This window comes from Oncorhynchus gorbuscha, linkage group LG08 (genome assembly GCF_021184085.1).
Source record: "Oncorhynchus gorbuscha isolate QuinsamMale2020 ecotype Even-year linkage group LG08, OgorEven_v1.0, whole genome shotgun sequence".
Taxonomy (NCBI): domain Eukaryota; kingdom Metazoa; phylum Chordata; class Actinopteri; order Salmoniformes; family Salmonidae; genus Oncorhynchus; species Oncorhynchus gorbuscha.
The window spans coordinates 10697992-10719827 of NC_060180.1; the positions used below are offsets into that span (position 1 = coordinate 10697992).

The 21836-nt window shown below is 41.3% G+C and overlaps 1 protein-coding gene across 2 annotated transcripts in view; it reads left to right on the forward strand.

Moving 5' to 3' along the window:
* The window catches only part of LOC124041182 (pro-neuregulin-3, membrane-bound isoform-like), a 448412-nt gene that overhangs the window by 265553 nt on the left and 161023 nt on the right, over positions 1-21836 (forward strand). For both annotated transcript variants that reach the window (XM_046358455.1, XM_046358456.1), the window contains exon 2: positions 7520-7649. In XM_046358455.1, coding sequence (XP_046214411.1) covers positions 7520-7649 — 130 coding nt within the window. The remainder of the gene's footprint in view (positions 1-7519; positions 7650-21836) is intronic.

The window sequence follows — 21836 nt, forward strand, 5'->3', positions numbered from 1 at the left end:
TCTATAATCCTTGGCCTGATGGAAGGACAGTGTTGTCCCTCTCCTCTATAATCCGTGGCCTGATGAAAGGCCAATGTTGTCCCTCTCCTTTCTAATCCTTGGCCTGATGGAAGGACAGTGTTGTCCCTCTCCTCTCTAATCCTTGGCCTGATGGAAGGACAGTGTTGTCCCTCTCCTCTCTAATCCTTGGCCTGATAGAAGGACAGTGTTGTCCCTCTCCTCTCTAATCCTTGGCCTGATGGAAGGACAGTGTTGTCCCTCTCCTCTATAATCCTTGGCCTGATGGAAGGACCGTGTTGTCCCTCCGCTTTATAATCCTTGGCCTGATGGTGTGAGCAAGGTGTGACTACTCTGCCAGATAAATGGAGACCAGACATGCATGGTGTCAGCATGTAGATAGAGGTATTAAAGAGCTCTTGGCATATTTACGACGGCTGGACCTAATGCACTGTTGACATGTGATATTGAAGAGAAAAGCCTGCTATATGAATGTCGATGAGTGATGAGTGATGAGAACAGGGATGGAACAAAGCTAAAGGACATTTAACTGTGGCGGTGCAGGTGGATGTATCGTCAGTAGGCTGGGAGAGAGAGAGCAACAGAGAGAGAGATATGGGGTCAGCTTTGTGGCTAGACTGGAAAGACAGATAGAGACAGATTAGTCAGTCAGAATATCCCTACCTGCCAGATGTCACTGAAAGCATGTGCATGTGACTGTGTCTCTGTGGGGGGGTGTAGTCAGTGAATGGAAATGGAGGTGTGTTTGAATGTATATTTCCTTCCATGTGTTACTTTGTTCAGGGTCCCACTGTGCAGCGTGAACCAGGCATTCCTGGTCAGACACGTCATGCTATAGACAGAAAATATGCCATGTTGCAGCAGTCATGGCTTTACACTGCCTCTGTGTAATTGAATTCCCCATACTCCGCTGACCAGTGTCACCCACAAACACACACACACACACACGCGCACACGCACACGCACACACGCACACACACACACACACACACACACACACACACACACACACACACACACACACACACACACACACACACACACACACACACACACACACACACGCGCGCACACACACACACACACACACACACACACACCTCTCAGTACCTATAGACCTAACCATTGTGCTAGGGAGATTGCTGTTCTTTTGTCCATCATTGGCTGCATAAATAGACTGGGGGCCAATCTGGAGAGAGTGGGCCACGTACTCAGTGTAGCCTGGGGAGAGAGGGGATGAGAGATGCCCTTCCTTTTGTACTAGGAAATTGCCATTGACCCCCTTAGTCCGAATGGGAGGCTAGTTTGAGGTGGACAGGATAGCAGGTAGTGAATGGTGGAACGAGGGATGACAGCAGGAAGGATGGAGGGTGAAAGAGGAGCACAAAACATACATAACAAACAAGTCCCTCCCCCCACCCAGTGCATGCTGTTGTGGATCCCTAAGTGTTTCCCTCTGTGTGACTTCCGTGATTGGCCTCAGAGTGGGGCAGGTCAGTGGCAACTCTTCTCAGTGGAACAGAGGCCACAATCTGAGCTAAAACTGTATAATATCATGATGTCATTAGGCACATTAGCACGTGAGTTTTTAATTGAAGTGAGCCGGGTGGACTACTGGTCATGGGGCTGATAGATGCTACACTCCTCATTCATTAGAAACACGTTACTTGAAGTTTTCCATATTAAATGGGTATCTTGGTCATCTTTATCAACAATTAACATAGAAGAATTACCAGCAATTAACATGGTAAGAAATACCAACATTTCATTAGAGAAACATACAGTACAATATAAGTATAACGGATTACTACACATCCCACAGAACAGTGGAGGGAGCACTGGATCCCCTTCATTTGAAGAAGCTAATTGTTAGTTTGGACATTTGAGTCATTATCTTGAGACTACTATTCTGCTAATGGTGTAATTTGAGATATGAAATGCTTGCTACACTGAGATTCATGGGCTATGAAAGGGGTTTAGACCACAGCCAGTTCTACTGTCACTAAACCAAACAAGAAACAGCCTACAGCAGAATTATTCCTGGTTGTTCCTGTACCCTCAGGGGACATCCATCTAACCCGCCCCTTTTCGAAATGAAAAAGACTTAAAAAATGAAACGTCTGATGTAGGGCGGTAACCTAGTGGTTAAGAACGTTGGGTCAGTAATTGATAGCTCTCTGGTTTGAATCCCCTAGCAGACTAAATTAAACAAATCAGTTGAAGTGCCCTTGAGCAAGGCACTTAACACTATATGCACCTGTAAGATGCTCTGGGTAAGAGCGTCTGTTAAATGACTAAAACGTAAATGGAATGCTTGTCATATGCATTGCTAACTAGCGTGCCACAGAGAAAGATATAGTACTGAGAGGACAGTACAGGGCATTCCTACTATAACAACTATTTCACTACAGGAGCCCTTGTTTCCCATTTTTGGCCCACTTCGTTCTGTGTTGTCGTTATACTCTCTGTTCCTTGGGCGATCGATACTCAGCGACCTTCACTATCAGTCAGACTCCCAGGCAATGCATCGGGGGAATGTCACTTTTGAAGGACGCTATTACCACGGTGCCCACGGGAATCTCATCCCTTAACCTCCTCCAACGCTTCCTTGCACAACACAAACACACTCCCAGAGAAAGACAAACCGAGACTGAAGGATGCGACAGACAGCATAAGGTCTATTTCTCAACTTAGAAATCACAATGTCCTAAAGTGTTCTTCACACCCTGCCATCACAACATCACCTCTCTATGTGAGCAGTGAAACACTACACCCATCTCAAACCAAGCACTCAAATCGCTGGGCTGACATACTGACCAAACAGAACGATCTCTGCAGTTTGGAGTGCCCTGAGGAACTCCCTGAAGTGGAGCTCTATAGTTTTAGCCCTGGGTGTCAATGCCTCAATCATTATCACAGTTCCATACAGCAGGGTTACCCGAATTCTGTGCTGTACCCCACATGCACGTTTTAGTTTTTACCCTATCACTGGGGGGGAGGAAACGAGAGTGGAAACCTGTGTTATCCATGTTATCCGTGTTATCCATGACCTAATAGTGGTGCATTGATCTGATGGGAGGGACTCTCCACAGATGAGTCTAGATCAGTGTTTCCCAGCCCTGGTCCTCCAGTACCCCCAACAGTACACATTTTCATTGTCGCCCTGGACAAACACACCTCATTCATCTCATTGGGGGCTTGATGATTAGCTGACAAGTTGAATCAGGTGTGCTTGTCCAGGGTTTCAATTAAAAGGTGTACTGTTGGGGGTACTGGAGTACTGGAGTTGGGAAACACTGGTCTAAATGTCACCTGGTTTCCTCTGAGATTGACAGGCAGCTGTCTCCTTATGAAGTCATCTGTCCTTCGATTCCCAACTTTCTTTTGAAGAGTCGTGATATCTCCATAATTCATTACAAAAAGAGAAAATAGCTGTTGTACTGCCATCGTCTTTGGGCAGTTTGTGATGCTGAAAAGCCAACAAGCCTAGCATTAAAATCAGGTCTAGGTTGTTTAAAACAATAGAGGCTCTCCAGTGTGCTTCATGGATGTTGGCTACTTGACGATGTGGACCTCTGGTTGAGAGACTCTCTGCATGCACAGACAATATCATCCAGAGGAACTGAGGCTCGTTTCACTGGGTGTGTTGTCACAGAGGGGAACATCTCCAGTAAGAGTGCCTCTCAAAGTCTGGCACAGCAAGGGAAGTGCTCTTAACCCCAAATTAAATATCTTTTTACGCCAGGGAATCTAAGTGTAACATCACCAGAGCCAATGGGAAGGACTCTCAGGCAAGGCCCGGGGGACATTATACTGTAGGGATGATGTTGGAGCAACACCAAAGCATTGCTTGTAGAAGAACAAATTAGAATGGACATGGACATTATGTACATGCTGGCTGTCGTTGTGAGCTTTATTCAGTGATAATGAATATAATAATGTCCTTTCTGAATCTACTCCGTTCTACTCCTTCCTCTATGAACAACAGCAGAATTAGACTTAATTGTATTTCTGATCCCTCGGAAACTCATCAAAAAAATCCCAGCTCATAGTCAGGTTTAGGTTGATGTTAATAAGACACCGCTGAGCTGAATAAGACAATTCTGAGCCATTAGTAATACCAACTCATAAAAGTTTATCTTAGCTGGTAATCGTGACAGTTTGAGGCACCGCAAAGGAAATATAGCGATGACTCTAATTGACATTGATGCAAATGATGGGGAATAACCAATCACAATGAGGCATCAGCAGTTGTACACTCGACATGGCACACTTCTGACAACCACAGTGACTGTGACTGTACATGAAACGTTGTCATGGTAAAACGTTTGATATCATTTCCGCCTGACAGGATCACTACTCTTAACTAATATGTTGGCATGCATAACCTTGTTTTAACCAATTCTGATGGTTGTAAAAAACACCATTTTTACAATGTTACCGTTATATCAACACACTCACTAGCCACCCCCGTTTAACAACTCTACATCACTGTTACATGGGAGGCATCAAGTCACTTGCCGATAATGTTGCATGCCCAATATAGATATATATTTTTAACAACGTGATGTTGGTCTCTAAATGGATAACTTGAAAGAACATGATGTAGGTAATTAAATAATCGAAAGAAACACATTTATTTATTAGCCTAGTCTAGTTTAGTCATATCATAAGTTTTTAGTCATATCATGGGAAATAGGCTTCACATTAAATCAGTCAAAAGTACAAGAGATTGGCTACTGTTGTATGTAGGTCTATATTATTTATGGATGGAGCATAAATACACTGAACAAAACAAAAATGCAACATGCAACAATTTAAAAGATTTTACTGAGTTACAGTTCATATAAGGAAATCAGTCAAATGAAATACATTTATAGGGGCCTAATCTGTGGATTTCACATGACTGGGAATACAGACATGCATCCGTTGGTCACAGATACTTAAAAAAAATGTAGGGGCGTGGAACCGAAAACCAGTCAGTATCCTGAGTGGCGCAGTGGTCTAAAGCACTGCTTCGCAGTGCTAGATGCTTCACTACAGACCTGGGTTCGATCCCGGGCTGTATCACAACAATGGTGGCGCACAATTGGCCCAGCGTCGGGAGGGTTTGGCCGGGGTAGGCTGTCATTGTAAATAATAATTTGTTCTTAACTGACTTACCTAGTTAAATAACAAATCTGGTGTAGGCACCATTTGCCTCATGCAGTGTGGAACATCTCCTTATCATTGGAGTTGATCAGGCTGTTGATTGTCACCTGTGAAATGTTGTCCCTTCAATGTTTACGTGAAGTTGCTGAATATTGGCGGGAACTGGAAAACGCTATCATACACGTCAATCAATGGGTGAGTATGCAGGCCATGGAAGAACTGGGACATTTTTAGCTTCCTGAAATTGAGTACAGATCCTTGCGACATGGGGCCATGCATTATCCTGCTGAAACATGAGTTGATGGCAGCGGATGAGTAGCACGACAATAGGCCTCAGGATCTCGTCACGGGATCTCTATGCATGTAAGGGTTTTCTTCTGGTGAAAGAGAGGCGGACCAAAATGCAGCGTGGTGGTTATTCATGTTTTTAATAAAGACGACTATACATGAACAGACTATATAAAACAAGAAAAGTGAAAACCTAAACAGTCCTATCTGGTGCAAACACAGAGACCGGAACAATCACCCACAAAACCCAACACAAAACAGGCTACCTAAATATGGTTCCCAATCAGAGACAATGACTAACACCTGCCTCTGATTGAGAACCATATCAGGCCAAACATAGAAATAGACAAACCAGACACACAACATAGAATGCCCACCCAGCTCCTGTCCTGACCAACACTAAAACAAGGAAAACACATACGAACGATGGACAGAACGTGACAATGCATTCAAATTGTCATGGATAAAATGCAATTATGTTCATTGTCCATAGCTTATGCCTGCCCATACCACCATGGGGCACTGTTCAGAATGTTGACATCTTAAAACCATTTGCCCATACACATGGCCTGTGGTTGTGGAAAAAAAGTGCACCTGTGCAATGATCATGCTGTTTAATCAGCTTCTTGATATGCCATAACTGTCAGGTGGATGGATTATCTTGGCAATGAGAAATGCTCACAAACAGAATAACACAATTTGAGAGAAATACGCTTCTGTGCATACAATACATTTCTGGGATCTTTTATTTCAGCTTATGAAACATCGGACCAACACTTTACATGTAGCATTTATATTTCTGTTCAGTGTAGAAATATGATCATATAGAAACAACATCAAAGCAACTGTATGTGGCACCGGAACCACTGACTTGCTGCAATGTTCTACTATTAAGACACTTGCTGGTAACACTTAACTGATTAGGACAGCTCATGAGGTGTCGTAAATGTCTGTAGACTAGGTGGGATTCTCCTGACTAAAGAGGCTTCATGCATAGCTTTTATTTTTATCCATAAGAGTAAAATGTTTCTATTCTCAGCACTTATGATCCATTTTCCACTATGAGATGCTTTGTGGATACAGGCCCAGGTCTGATGAACTAAATCCTCAGGAGTTGTTTTGTTTCAAATACTGTCTAAATATGGGTGGGATTTGCACTGTAGGTTATAAGTCATTGGTTATATTGCATCACACAAGCTCAATCAAGTGTAATGAAAGTAATTGAAAGAAAACAAATACTATTTCAACCTAGGTCTGCTAACTTACAACTCTTTGCAGGACTACAGATGTACATTGGTTCCTTAGCTACGTAACTCCAACGCATTTACATGGATTTGTAAGCTGAAATGTTGATTAATGTGTACTGTCACTGTATAATAAACAGCATACGTAAAATGAAAAACACAACAGCACGGCTCAACTCCAGTTTAGCTAGGCTAACTCCCCATGTATGAAGGACCATTGAAGCATGGCCTAGCTTTTAATAGAACTGTCATCACTTAGGCAAAGTTGATATTCTCCCCACAGCGTAAGCTCTGTGTACATCAGGCTTGGTGTTATTGATAATTGAGAGGAGTCAAGTTCCAAACGCTGCAGACATTCACAGCAGGTCAGATTATCAGCATTCCTCATTCATCTTCTCTCAGTGATGTACCAGGAGCTGGGCAAACACTCTGGGCCTTGTATTAACTTTCCATACAGTGTATTACAGCACGTTCACTTTCACTTCTACTGAAACCTGCAGAGGAGGCAAATAGGAAAACACTCACATGGCCACTCCTGCTGCAGCAGAGCGCGGCTTGGCATTATTGGGCATTTCTGGGGAATTTGTTGGGAGGATTTGTTATTTTCTTGGAGTGCCTTGTTGAGTCCTATGTATTGCATTTGTGACACGTGGTGTACATGGTCGTTTACGACTCAGTCTTGGATAGGAAACACATGTCTTATCGTGTGAATTTGAACTGATGAAGTGCGTTCCTTGTTTTTTTTACTAACATTCTCTGTCTTTTTTCTCTCTCTTTCTCGGTCTCCCTTTCCTGTCATCTCTCTATTTTCCCTGCAGCATCACCCACCATTCCTCCATTGGTCTCAGAGCATTTCAAGCAATGTCACGAGAAGGACCTGGCCTACTGCTTGAACGATGGAGAATGCTTCGTCATCGAGACGCTGAGTGGCCCACACAAACACTGCAGGTGCGGCGAGTGTGTGTGTGTGTGTGTGTGTGTGTGTGTGTGTGTGTGTGTGTGTGTGTGTGTGTGTGTGTGTGTGTGTGTGTGTGTGTGTGTGTGTGTGTGTGTGTGTGTGTGTGTGTGTGTGTGTGTGTGTGTGTGTGTGTGTGTGTGTGTGTGTGTGTGTGTGTGTGTGTGTGTGTGTGTGTGTGTGTGTGTGTGTGTGTGTGTGTGTGTGTGTGTGTGTGTGTGAAAGAGGCATTAGAGTGGGTAGATTGAGAGAGTCTACTGTTATAGACTGATAAGTGTTCCACATTATTTTTTCCAAGAAACAGTATCTGGGACCATGTCTGTGAGGTGGTGAGTTTGATGGTGACTATTAGTTGACCAGCTGTGGTGCATAGAATCCCTTTTATGTCCGATTTAAAGTGGCATTTTTACAGAAGTTTGTCCCCAAATGGTGGTCAGAGAAAATAACTACAATCGTGTGCAACACTTGTTATTCAAAGCTTGAAATCTAAGATCTCCTGTGCATTTCAGCAAAGACATTTCTGAGTGCAAGTGATCATTGGAACAGGTCCTTCACAATTTACCCACCCCAAGTTACAATGGCATAGAGGAATGAATAAGTCAATATTCCTAATTGATGAGCCAAGAAATGAAGAGAACATGGTCCACGCTTGAATTGTAAATGGTGAAGTAGTTTAAGTCGTTGTACTTATTTGACTACTACTCCGAGGCACTTAACCTTTTCAAACACTGGGCCTCTCTAATTACGTCCCAGAACAAACTCCTTCCAAATCATAACCTGAGAAATTCCAGTCGGCTGGCTGTTCAAAGACTTCTGTTACGTCACCTGCTCCGAAGGGACCTGGTCACCGAAGGCCTGATGTTTTAATGCTGAGTTGTTACTGCGCCAGCCATGGCAATTCTCTGAAAGTATGTCACACAGAAGTAATGCTGCCAAGAGTACTACACACACACAGTCACAAACACATCAAAGGGAATCTCAGAGAGTAGTGGATTTTCTGGGTTTTAGACAGTGCTACTTTATGGTTATTTGACTCGGGTCAAAACTCACCTTAGGTATGGCCCAATGATCTATATAAATCCAGGATTGCTGATGCTATGTAATGGGAGGTTTTAAAGCCAGCTGTCGGGCATATTGGCACTCCCCAGAAGAATCAGTCCTGCATAGAAATTAATGGAATTCTACATTACTTTAATTAAATGTTTCAAGGACAAAATTGCATCTATTTAAGTTTTTTTGTTGTTGAAGTGGGGAGAGTAATATTAAAACTTAAATAAATATATACTTTAAGGAAAATGTTTTTATGTATCTGTTTTTTATGTTTTGACCATGACAGCTTGCTCAATTTCCACATTATTTATTACAAGATTTAGTTGAGGTTTAGGGTTTAGTGAATGATTTGTCCCAAATACAATTCTTTTACTTTTTGAAATATTTAGGACTAACTTATTCCTTGCCACCCATGCTGAAATGAACTGCAACTCTTTGTTATGTGTTGCAGTCATTTCAGTTGCTGTAGTAGCTGACGTTTATATTATTGAGTCATCCGCATACATAGACACACTTTACCCAAAGGCAGTAGTATGTCATTAGTGAAGATTGAAAAAAGTAAGGGGCCAATACAGCTGCCCTGCGGAATTCCTGATTCTACCTGGATTATGTTGGAGAGGGTTCCATTAAAGAACACCCTCTGAGTTCTGTTAGACAGGTACAGTAACTCTTTATCCACAATATAGCAGGGGGTGTAAAGCCATAACACATACATTTTTCCAGCAGCAGACTATGACTGATAATGTCAAAAGCCACACTGAAGTCTAACAAAATAACCTCCACAATCTTTTTATCATAAATTTCACCAGTCATTTGTGTAAGTGATGTGCTTATTGAATGTCCTTCCCTATTATCGTGCTGAAAGTCTGTTGTCAATTTGTTTACTGTTAAATAGCATTCTATCTGGTCAACCACTATTTTTTTCAGAAAATGTACTACGGGTTGGTAACAGGTTGATTGGTTGGCTGCATGAGCCAGTAAAGGATGCCTTACTTTTCTTAGGTAGCGGAATGACTTTTGCTTCCCTGAAGGCTTGAGGGCACACACTTTCTAGTAGGCTTAAATTGAAGATATGGCAAATAGGATTGCCAATATTGTCTGCTATAATCCTCATAATTTTCCATCCAATTTGTCAGACCCCGGTGGATTGTCATTGTTGATAGACCCCCCCCAAAAAAAAATCCTCTTCCACACTCACTTTACAGAATTCAAAATTAAAATGCTTGTTTTTCATAATTTGGTCAGATATACTTGGATGTGTAGTATCACCATTTTGCCAATGAAAAAAGTATTATAGTAGTCGACAATATCAGTGGGTTTTGTGATGAATGAGCCATCTGATTCAATGAGCTGAGTTTGCCATTTTTGCGCCAAAATGTATTTAAGGAGCACCAAAACTTTTTTTCACTATCATTTTTTATATAATTTATCTTTGTTTCATAGCATAGTTTATTCTTATTTTTTTGCAGTTTAGTCACATGATTTCTCAATTTGCAGTATGTTTGCCGATCGGTTGTGCTGCCAGACTTATTTGCCATACCCTTTGCCTCATCCCTCTCAACCATACAATTTTCCTGATCAATCCAAAAGGATTTAACAATTTAAGTAATTTCCTTCATGGGTGCATGCTTGTTAGTAACTGGAATAAGCTATTTCATAAATGTGTCAAGTGCAGCATCTGGTTGCTCCTCATTACACACCACAGACCAGCAAATATTATTTCCATCATCAATGTAAGAATCACTACACAACGTATTGTATGACCTCTTATACACTCTACTAGGCCCAGCCTTTGGAACCTTGGTTTTCCTAGATATGGTTACTATATTGTGATCACTACATCGGATGGATTTGGACACTACATTAAAGCAACATTTCTGCAGAATTTGTAAATATGTGATCAATACATGTTGATCATTTCATTCCTGTGTTGTTTGTAACTACCCTGGTAGGTTGACTGATAACCTGAACCAGGTCGCAGGCACTGGTTACAGTTTTAATATTTTTGTTGAGTGGGCAGCTTAATGAAAGCCATTCAATACTGAAATCACCCAGAAAATATACCTCTCTGTTGATATCACATACATTATCAAGCATTTCACACATATTATCAAGATACTGACTGTTAACACTTGATGGTCTATAGCAGCTTCCCACAATAATGGGCTTTAGGTGAGGCAGATTAACATGTATCAAAATGACTTCAACAGTATTTAACATGAGATCCTCTCTAAGCTTTACAATAATGTGGTTCTTATTATAGACCCCAACACTACCCCCATTGTCATGTTTGTATTTTCTGTAGATGTTATAACCATGTATTGCTACCACTGTACTTATCTAAGTGAGTTTCTAGCAAGTTATTGACTTCATGAACCTTGTTTCTTAGGCTACATATGTTAACGTGAGCTATTTTTTGCACTTTTCTGGGATGCTTGATTATTTTCATTGCTTTACTAGGAAGCTTAGCAGAAGTGGACATGCTCATGCTATTTATGTTAGGTCAGGGTGAGCTGCACACAGTGGACTTCCTACTAGGGCACACCGCCTCAGTGCCTACAGCATCACTCTGGTTCATAGGCACATGATTACTGTATACAATAGCAGTGGGATCAGCAGAGTCATTCAGGGCAGTAATTAGGTTACTTACATTGTGTCTTCCAATGCCCCTGGGATAATGTACATTTGCTGAAGCATTATGACAACTCAGAGACACAATGGTTGAGATTAACTGAGCTGGGCTTGGGTCATTGATAAGTCGTTGTCTCAACGCAGCCTTATAATGCTGTGAAAGGATCCAGGAACCCAAATGATTTGTTTGGATCCCTTCCTCCTTCTAAAATGAGCTGTGTTTCCAGAAGGTATCAAAATTGTCAATAAATGTTATACCCACAGAGCTGAAATAGTCTCGTAGCCAGTTATGGAGGGCTAAAAGTATGCTGAAACGTTCAATGCCACGATTTATGGAGGGCAAAGGGCCATATATTATGAGGAGTTTGTTGGTGTCAAGCAGTGACCCAATCTATTACGCTCGTCGTTTGAATGAGGAGACCAAGGTGCAGCGTGGTAGGCGAACATCTTACTTTTATTAAAATGAACACCGAAAAAGCAACAAAATACAAAACGAACGTAAAGTTCTGCAGGTGTCACGGCCTTACCTTAGTTATCTTTGTTTTCTTTATTATTTGGTTAGGTCAGGGTGTGACAAGGGTGGTTTGTGTAGTTTTCGTATTGTTATGGGGTTTTTCTAGTCTAGGTATTTTTATGTCTATGGTTGCCTGGATTGGTTCTCAATCAGAGGCTGCTGTTTATCGTTGTGTCTGATTGGGGACCATATTTAGGTAGCCATATTCCTTGGATAGTTTGTGGGTTGTTATTCTATGTTTAGTTCCCTGTATGCAATTGTCATATACGTAGCTTCACGGTTCGTTTTGTTGTTTTGTATAGTTTTGTTCAGTGTTCTCTCTTTAATTAAAAGAGTTATGTACGCTTATCACACTGGACCTTGGTCTCCTCATTATGACGACCATGACAGTAGGATACACAGGAACGATACAAAATCAAGATCCCACAAACTAAGGTGGGAAAAAGGTTGCCGAAGTATGATCCCCAATCAGAGACAACGATAGACAGCTGCCTCTGATTGGGAACCATACCAGGCCAAACAAATAAATAGGAAAACTAGATTGCCCACCCTAGTCACACCCTGACCTAACCAAAATAGAGAATAAAAAGAATCTCTAAGGTCAGGGCGTGACACAAGCAGTTGTTTAAAATCCATCTTCAACTGTTCTGAGCTGCCCTTCATAATGTGAGCTGCCCTTCATACAAACTATGAAATTCAATATTTCCTGATGCTGGTTTAAAACGTTTGGGAGCTGCTTATTTGATGTCCTGTACTCGTGCTCCTGGATAGCACAACGTTTTTGCTCCAGGGACTGAGACATTTCTCACCATTGGACCTGCCCAATACAACAGTCAGGGGAGTGTCAAGATGGAGGTGCACTGGCATCAAAACAGTGCCTCCTGTTCGTAAACCTGTCCTCTCCAAGTCGGAGTACTATAACTTTAGGTATATTTTCAAGACCAATCAGGTGGTGGTTGTTCTTCGTTGCCACATGTTGCCATGGCAACACAGTCTGAAATGACTGCTGGAGACTTTCGGAGGCCGAGATTGCAGTGCAGGCTGCTGGGCCTTGAACACATTGATACAAGCGGACAGTAAAGGCTTGAAAATATTATTCTTCGCACCAGATGGGAGATGGAGAGTTTCACATCAAGGGTTAGGTTCCTCCGAAAGCACCCTGATGGTGCGGTCTGCCCAACGCATCACAGGGGGCAAACTACCTGCCCTCCAGGACATCTACAGCACCCGTTGTCACAGGAAGGCCAAAAAGGACATCAATCAACCGAGCCACGGCCTGTTCACCCCGCTATCATCCAGAAGGCGAGGTCAACACAGGTGCATCAAAGCTGGGACCGAGATAATGAAAAACAACTTTTATCTTAAGTCCATCAGACTGTTAAATAGCCATCACTAGCCGGCTTCCACTCAGTTACGCAGCCCTGCATCTTAGAGGCTGCTGTCCTATATACAACGACTTGGAATCACTGGTCACTTTAATAATGGAACACGAGTCACTTTAATGATGTTGATATAATGTTTACATACTGCTTTAGTCATTTCATATGTATACACTGTATTCTATAAAAATATGTATATATATATATATATTACAAGCATTTCGCTATACCTGCAATTACACTATTTGATTTGATTTGATTATCTTTGTTATTTCTATTAAGTTTATGGGATGGGAATGTCCATTGGTCCTAAATACATAAAACATCCCTTGCATCAAAAAGAACATGGAGTCACTGTAACTGTGTTGTATATTATACAGTGATTCCAGATACTGGGTGTGGATGATTTCTATAACATTAAGTGAGATAGGGCTGATTTGATTGTTGTGGGAAAATGACACAATTATTGGTTGTTATTTGCCTTTGAAATGAAAGCACTCTCAACAATCAGGCCTATCAGCATGGTTTCCAGTCAAAGGCCAGTCAATGAAGTAATATTATTACCATTTCAGTTTCATTTCTCAACATTGTTAATGAGGTCTATTCTAGCTGCACGTGTAAGGGTATATCATTGAACAATCCCTAGGCAATAGCCTCAGCAGACTGAGAGGGTCAGGGACAGAACACTGCAGTGCATCTGAAATGGAAGAATGAGACTAAAATATAAACCAGCATGTAAAGTGTTGGTCCCATGTTTCATGAGCTGAAACCATAAAACATCCATACACACAAAAAGCATATTTCCCTAAATTGTTGTATACAAATGTGTTTACATTTCTGTTAGTGAGTATTTCTCCTTTGCTGCTGACAATAAAAGGCCACTCTAAAATTTGACGTTTTGCCACACAACACAATGTCACAGATGTCTCAAGTTGTGCGGGAGCGTGCAATTGGCATGCTGACTGCAGGAATGTCCAACAGATGTTAATTTCTCTACCATAAGCCACAATCCTCAACTCAACAATTTTCCATAGAATCATAAATTAACAATCAACTCCCTTTCCCTAAGTCTCAAAGTAGCTGAAAACCACCATTTACTACTGTTAGGCTGGGGTTACACGAAGCAACTGTCACACATTTTTAGTTGCATTTGCAGGTTACGAGTAACATCATCTCAAGCAACTTTGCTGTTAAGGATAGCAACTCAAACGTGATTCAAATGGCATGCAACAGCCAATCAAATTAAAGCTGCTTCTGTCATATGGTTTGAGAACTTTAAACTCACCCCATGTCATCTACTATATTACATTGTGATTTTACAAATTATTATTATTATTATTATTTGTGTATCCAACCGTTTTGGTTTAGACTAAATGCAATTGCCAGCTCTGTTTGATCAATTAGATAGCTAGCAAGGAGATAACCAAGCTAGCAACACATTTGCTAGCTAAACACGGCTCATGTTGAACAGTTTCAGTTGGGTTCACATCGAAACTACAGTTATTGACTGTAATGACAGCTTTAGTGAACAATGATGTTGTTTGTCAACCGGAGGGGATGAACTCTCTCTGAGGCAAGTAATGCAACTTGTATTTTCATTTTGTTATGAATTTCAATGAAAAAGTGTTGCTTTGTGGATGGTCTCTCTCTCTCTCTCTCTCTCTCTCTCTCTCTCTCTCTCTCTCTCTCTCTCTCTCCCCCCCTAGTGGTTACTTGAATAACAATCAGTCCCTAATTGTGTGTCAGCCAGGCCAGGCTTGGTCTAAGATAAGAGAGGCCCAGGGCTTGAACACACAACCATGTTTATTTATTATATCTTTGGGGCGGGAATTCGATTTATTTTTCAGCGTCAACCGACTGTAAGGGCCTCCGTCTAGTTAGTAACAAGGAGACGTTAAGCCTTCCTCGCTGCCGTGGAACGGAAAAAGGCAATCCCATCTGTCACTGTGCGGCAGTGCAGGTTGGAAACGAGAGCTGAGATCCCTGCAAAGCCCCTGCCAATATGACTGAGGCTGAGACACCATGCAGTTGGGGCTGTTTGCTTCTCCCTGGTAGAAAGGGGGTTTTATCTGAAATGAATGATCAAACTTCAGCATAATTTTGGAGCAATTAAATATTGTTTCCAACATACATTGCAAACACGTTACAAAACCTAAGCTTACTGGAGAGAACTTTACATGTACATACCTTCTGGTTTATCTTTCTCTCACACACACACATACTTACACACACACGCGCTTACACACACACACGCTTACACACACACACATGCTCACACAGACACACACTTGACGCAGACAGTCAGTCTGCAGTGTTACAAAATATCCAGTACACTGAGCAAGAATTTAGTAGCCTTGTTGCCAGTCTGTTTCTTTTCCCTGACAATGACAATGGAGTAGGCAAAAGCACAAACAGATCTGGGACCAGGCTAAGATCAATGTTGAGAAAATCTAAACAGATGGCTGTCTTTTCTATTGCCTCACCAAGCCATTTGTTATTCATTGATCAGTTGCACTGAGGGATAGCAGTATGGGCAGGACACTGGTGTCTTGGGCTTACACAAAGTAACTAGCCCTACAACTACTTTGAGTTCTTACGTTTTATTTTAGACTGATGTGGAGGACTGGAACGGTAGTGGTGTCGAGGAGTCTGTGTCCATGATAAAAGGGCTGAGAAAATGATTTCCGAGAGCTAGGCATGTGAAGCCGTAGCTTCATTTAAGTCAATGACTTGGTTCATTGCAACGGTTTCACTCCAAAGGACAAGTCCTATGCCCTGAGGAGGTCCTATGAGGACAATCAGTGTTGTGCAGCCTCTGGCAAAATAAAAACCTGCATTCTCTATCAAATAATGATATACTGTTTTTCTGAGAAAGTTTGGGCTCCTTTCAGTCATGTCTGACAGCACTCATCATCTCGATTGACATTTGAGTTAGATAACAAGCAGAGTAACTCCTGGAGCAAACTGCTGTTCCAGAAAACAGTTTTTTTTTACACTCCACCAAAGATCAGGGCGAAGAGGGATAGAAGGAAAACACACAGATATAGAATCTTAATTTGATAACATATTTGAGGTTAAAAAAGGCTTCTGAAGTTTTTAATTTCCTCTTAGAAATATCAAAATTTAAATGTATCAACCCCTAAAAAAAAATGTCCATTAATTATAATAATTCACATTTCCTCTTGCTGTAGGATTTTTTTCCTGCTCTAGCAAATTGGCTCAAATGAAGATCCTACATATGTATGTGTTTGGATCTTCCTTCCTGATGGTTTTCTAACTGTGTACTGTTGCCATAGACATTGAGAAGGATTCAATTCCAATTCTCTCAACATTTATCCATTCACACTTACCATAACCCTGGAATTTCCATGTGTGTTCAGGGACGTCAGACAGTGATTTGATTAACGCCAGTCTAGAGGACATTAAGTGAAGCTGCTCGTTTTAAATATATAACCTCTCTTTCCCTCACCTGATAATTTCCACAGGGAGCTCCTGAGTACCCACAATGCACCTGAGCACAAGAGTGTGTCCGGTATATGGAGGGGGACAATTGTATTATGTGGTGTACTGTTTTTTGACTCCCTGTTATTCCATATAGTCAGCCTTGATGGGTAAGCCTTAGGGTTGTGTGTGTGTGTGTGTGTGTGTGTGTGTGTGTGTGTGTGTGTGTGTGTGTGTGTGTGTGTGTGTGTGTGTGTGTGTGTGTGTGTGTGTGTGTGTGTGTGTGTGTGTGTGTGTGTGTGTGTGTGTGTGTGTGTGTGTGTGTGTGTGTGTGTGTGTGTGTGTGTGTGTGTGTGTGTGTGCGCGCGCCATGAGTGGTAAACAAACAGCAGATCCATTCTGCTCCCTGTCTGTATCCCGGCTGCATGAAAAACCCATCTGCTTCAGTAAAAAAAAAAAAATATCTCCCCTCTTTTTCTTGTCTGTTCTTAATGCCATCGGAGCGTGAAATTGATTGTGTATCAGTGGGGGCTCGCCTGAGCCCTCTCTGAGTAATGAGTGCTTCTGATGCAGATGCATGTTTTCAAGGTTGGAGAAAATTAGGATAAGAGTCCAAATATTGTAGCTAGACAGAGAGTGTCTGTAAATTAACCCTCACAGACTTGATTAAGTACACTCAGTATGCCAGCAAAACGGAAGAGGGAGAGACGACCGGGATGGGAATAGACAGAGGAGAGGGAGGGTAGAATCAGCTTTATCTGCATTTTGATTTAAGTATGGTAATGTTTGCAGAGCACATGCTCATAGTCTTGTATATCAGAGACACTCTGATTAAAGCAAATGCAATTACTGGTAATTAAATACCGGATGTTCACTTGCCTATTGTAATCAGCCCTCTGTACAAGGTTAGATCAACACACTCAAGTGTAAGGAGTCATACCTCTTTTTAATTTATTTTTTATTATCAGTGCTTATTTGAGTTTAAAGTGATAGTTTGGGATTTTGGCAATGAGTCACAGTTAGATGAACTTGTGGATAACACTTTTATTTATCTGTGTGAAGTTTGAAGGAAGTTGCTACTGTAACTAGTGTTAGTGCAATTGCTAACTAGTAGTGTTAGCCTAATGACTGGAAGTCTATAGTCTTTGCGCTAACACTAGTTAGCATTGGCCACGAAACTACCACTAACATCCGTCATACATGAAAGCAGAGACACAAACATTTCTCTGACATTGCCAAAATCAAATAAGCATTGGTAATAAAAAAATTAAACTCTGGGGAAGTAGATAAAGGGCCTCATTGCCAAAACAGCAAACTATCCCTTAAACACTTCCGCTGAGGCTCATTCTCTGCACAGACTTGTTTCACTATAGAAAAAGGTCTTCATGGCAGTAATTAAAACCCCTCTGTTCAGAGCAACGACCAAGATGATGTTGCCCTCTTACCTGAACAGTGACAAAGCTCCCACTCTACATAAATACAGTATATGTGCTTGCCACTGTATATGCATTTGTGTACAGTATATACTGTATTTAATATGGACTACAAGCAGTAAAGGCAAACTACAGACAGAGAGCCTTTTTCTAATAAAGCAGTAAAGGCAAACTACAGACAGAGAGCCTTTTTCTAATAAAGCAGTAAAGGCAAACTACAGACAGAGAGCCTTTTTCTAATAAAGCAGTAAAGGCAAACTACAGACAGAGAGCCTTTTTCTAATAAAGCAGTAAAGGCAAACTACAGACAGAGAGCCTTTTTCTAATAAAGCAGTAAAGGCAAACTACAGACAGAGAGCCTTTTTCTAATAACCGGTGGAGAATGTGTGGGCGTGAAATTATCATGACCCTCCCCAACAAATCCACTTTGGCTAATCATTCTACCTGATTAGCCTGAGATTAAGATCACTGTGTTATTTCAGGCCTGTTTCCTGCTCAAGGCGAGAGTTCAGTCAGAATGCAATTTCCCCACCTCTTGAAGTTTCAATTGATTAGTGTTGACGTCATTGTTCTTTCTAATTAATATGATTCAACAAGATAATTGTGCAAGTGTGTTAACATGCTGGGTTTGATAAATAGCAGGGCATTTCCAATTAACACCCACAACTGAGGTGATTCAGAATATTAGGTTCTTTGGCCATGAGGCTCACTAAAGGAATTATTCTGCGCCTTTGAACGACCTTCCTTATCTGCACTCATTGGAAAGCTAGTTATTACTTGTTAAGTAGGCTACAAACACAAGGAGAGAGTGTCACGATCGGCGTATGGAGTAGACCAAAGCGTAGCGTGGTTAGAATACATTCTTCTTTACTTAATGAACATGAAGAACACTTAACCAAAACGACCGTGACCGCTATATAATGGGCTAATGTGCAACATAACATAGACAATAACCCACAAAATACCCAAAGAAGATGGCTGCCTAAATATGGTTCCCAATCAGAGACAACGATAAACACCTGACTCTAATTGAGAACCAATCTAGGCAACCATAGACCAACATAAACACCTAGATGAAAGCAACCCCGTAAATCTACAAAAAAACCTAGACAGTACAAACACCCTAGAATAAGACAAAAACACACATATCACCCATGTCACACCCTGACCTAACCAAAATAATAAAGAAAAAACAAAGAATACTAAGGTCAGGGCGTGACAGAGTGAAATGTGTTTGCATGTTCACACCTACTCACACCCACTGCACGTGTTGCATTACATTCATCCTTCACTTGGATGTAGCTTAGTCTCATGCTTGAACAGGCATTGTATCTGTATCCATCCTTATCGCTTTAGAGATATTCTTCAACATGAGAACTGTGCTGATGGTTGTCTAGTTGAACCTTCCTCTGACAACTAGTAGTTATCTCTCAATTACCTTCTAGGCTGTCAACCCCACTGCTGTCATCAGGAGGGCTGAAGAGAGGTCGTCATAGCAATGGAGAAAGGTTTATTAGATGTTAAGGAATAACATTAAGCAGCAGACTTTATTCATATAGTCTCAATCAGACATGCAGAAAACCACATACATTCATGTACATACAGTGATGATATAAGAAAGAGATGTAGGGAAAGAAAGAAAGAAGTAGGAAGAGAGAGAGAGAGAGACAGGGAGAAGAGAGAGAGAGAGAGAGAGAGAGAGAGAGAGAGAGAGAGAGAGAGAGAGAGAGAGAGAGAGAGAGAGAGAGAGAGAGAGAGAGAGAGAGAGAGAGAGAGAGAGAGAGGAAGGAGACATACTTTTGTGGTGTTTATAATCAAGGCGTCCCTTTCAAGTCAGAAGGTTTGATGTGCTAATGACATGCAAATGTATGCAAATGTTCCCTCCTTTTGCCCAAACTCTTATTGAGTTAGTATAGCCCCTTTGCAAGATAGAGTGATTTTACTAAAAATAAACACAGTTAGGGGGGAGAAGTAGTAATAAAAAAAAATTGGGGCAAACATCCACAAACCTAAAGAAATATATATTTTTAAAAAAACATTAAACCTCGAGAAGCGTTATCCTAGAAGAAACAGAGGTGCATTGTAGCCTACAGCAGACAAGGAGAATTAGAGATATTGGGAAGAAGGAGATATTGGGAAAGCAGGGAGAGAACTTTCATGAAAGATTACAGGCCAGGAGACTTTGTTTAACAGTGATAGGAAACGAAGACAGCAGATGCTGAAATATTTAACAAGCATAGTAACTGCTCCCTTAGAGCTATCTTCAGATGTAGGTTTTAATTTGAGGCCCATTACATTGAGACGGTGCATCGCCAAAAGGTTAGACGTATCTATCAAGCAGTGTAGCTATCTATCAGGTATTTTTTCGAGATTTCGGCGCGAAGAGAAGAGGGGGATTGATTTTTCATGGCGTGGAGGCCTGTCTGCTTCTGTCTACCTGTCTTCTTATTCATCATGTCCCTGCTGCTGTGTTCACATCTGTCACTGTCTTCATGTTATGATCTAATCAAAGCCCTGTGTCCAAGAAGGAACAATGAGCTCCTACTATGTTAGAGGTGGGCTTTTGTTTTGCCATCATCACTTGACGCATGATGTTAAAGTGAGTGCATACACAGAGTACATAGTGCTTGGTTGATGTCGCTAAAAGGTTGCTTGTATTGGGGGGCAGCAGGATTAGCACCATTTCCACACTGTACAGTGATTTTTCCATTCAGCGCTATGGCAGATGCCTCCACGGGTACTTGTGGTGGTTATGAAATTGTTTTTGAACTGCACTTACATAATGAACATTATGCTGAGGTCATGTACATACACAAACACAACAAAGACATTTATGGTTGAGAGAGCACCATAGAGGAGACAACAAGAACTTGAGTCCATTAGTTTCTAATATTAGACAACCATTTTTTTGTATTCAAGTTTCAAAGTTTATTTGTCATGTGCACGGCATACATGTGTAAAACAGTACAGTGAAATTCTTACCTTTATTAATAATAATAATATAGATAATAAAAGAAAATAGAATACAAAATACACACTACTCTTCAAAAGTTTTGGAGTCACTTAGAAATGTCCTTGTTTTTGAAAGAAAAGCACAATTTTTGTCCATGAAAATCACATCAAATTGATCAGAAATACAGTATAGACATTGTTAATGTTGTAAATGGCTATTGTAGTTGGAAACTGCAGTTTTTTAATGGAATATCTACATATTCTACTCCCTTCACAGAACAGCGCAAACTGGTCAGCATCCCGGAGTCGCCTCTTCACTGTTGACGTTGAGACTGGTGTTTTGCGGGTACTATTTAATGAAGCTGCCAGTTGAGGGCTCGTGAGAGATGTCTGTTTCTCAAACTAGACACAAATGTACTTGTCCTCTTGCTCAGTTGTGCACCAGGGCCTCCCACTCCTCTTTCTATTCTGGTTAGAGCCATTTTGTGCTGTTCTGTGAAGGGAGTAGTACGCATCGTTGTACGAGATCTTCAGTTTCTTGGCAATTTCTTGCATAGAATAGCCTTCATTTCTCAGAACAAGAATAGACTGATGAGTTTCTGGCCATTTTGAGCCTGTAATCGAACACACAAATGCTGATACTATGTACTCTGTTGAGAGTACACACTCTGATGAGTACATCATTGCAAAAAGTTTTCTAATGATCAATAAGCCTTTTAAAATTATAAACTCGGGTTAGCTAACACAACGTGCCATTGGAACACAAGAGTGATGGTTGCT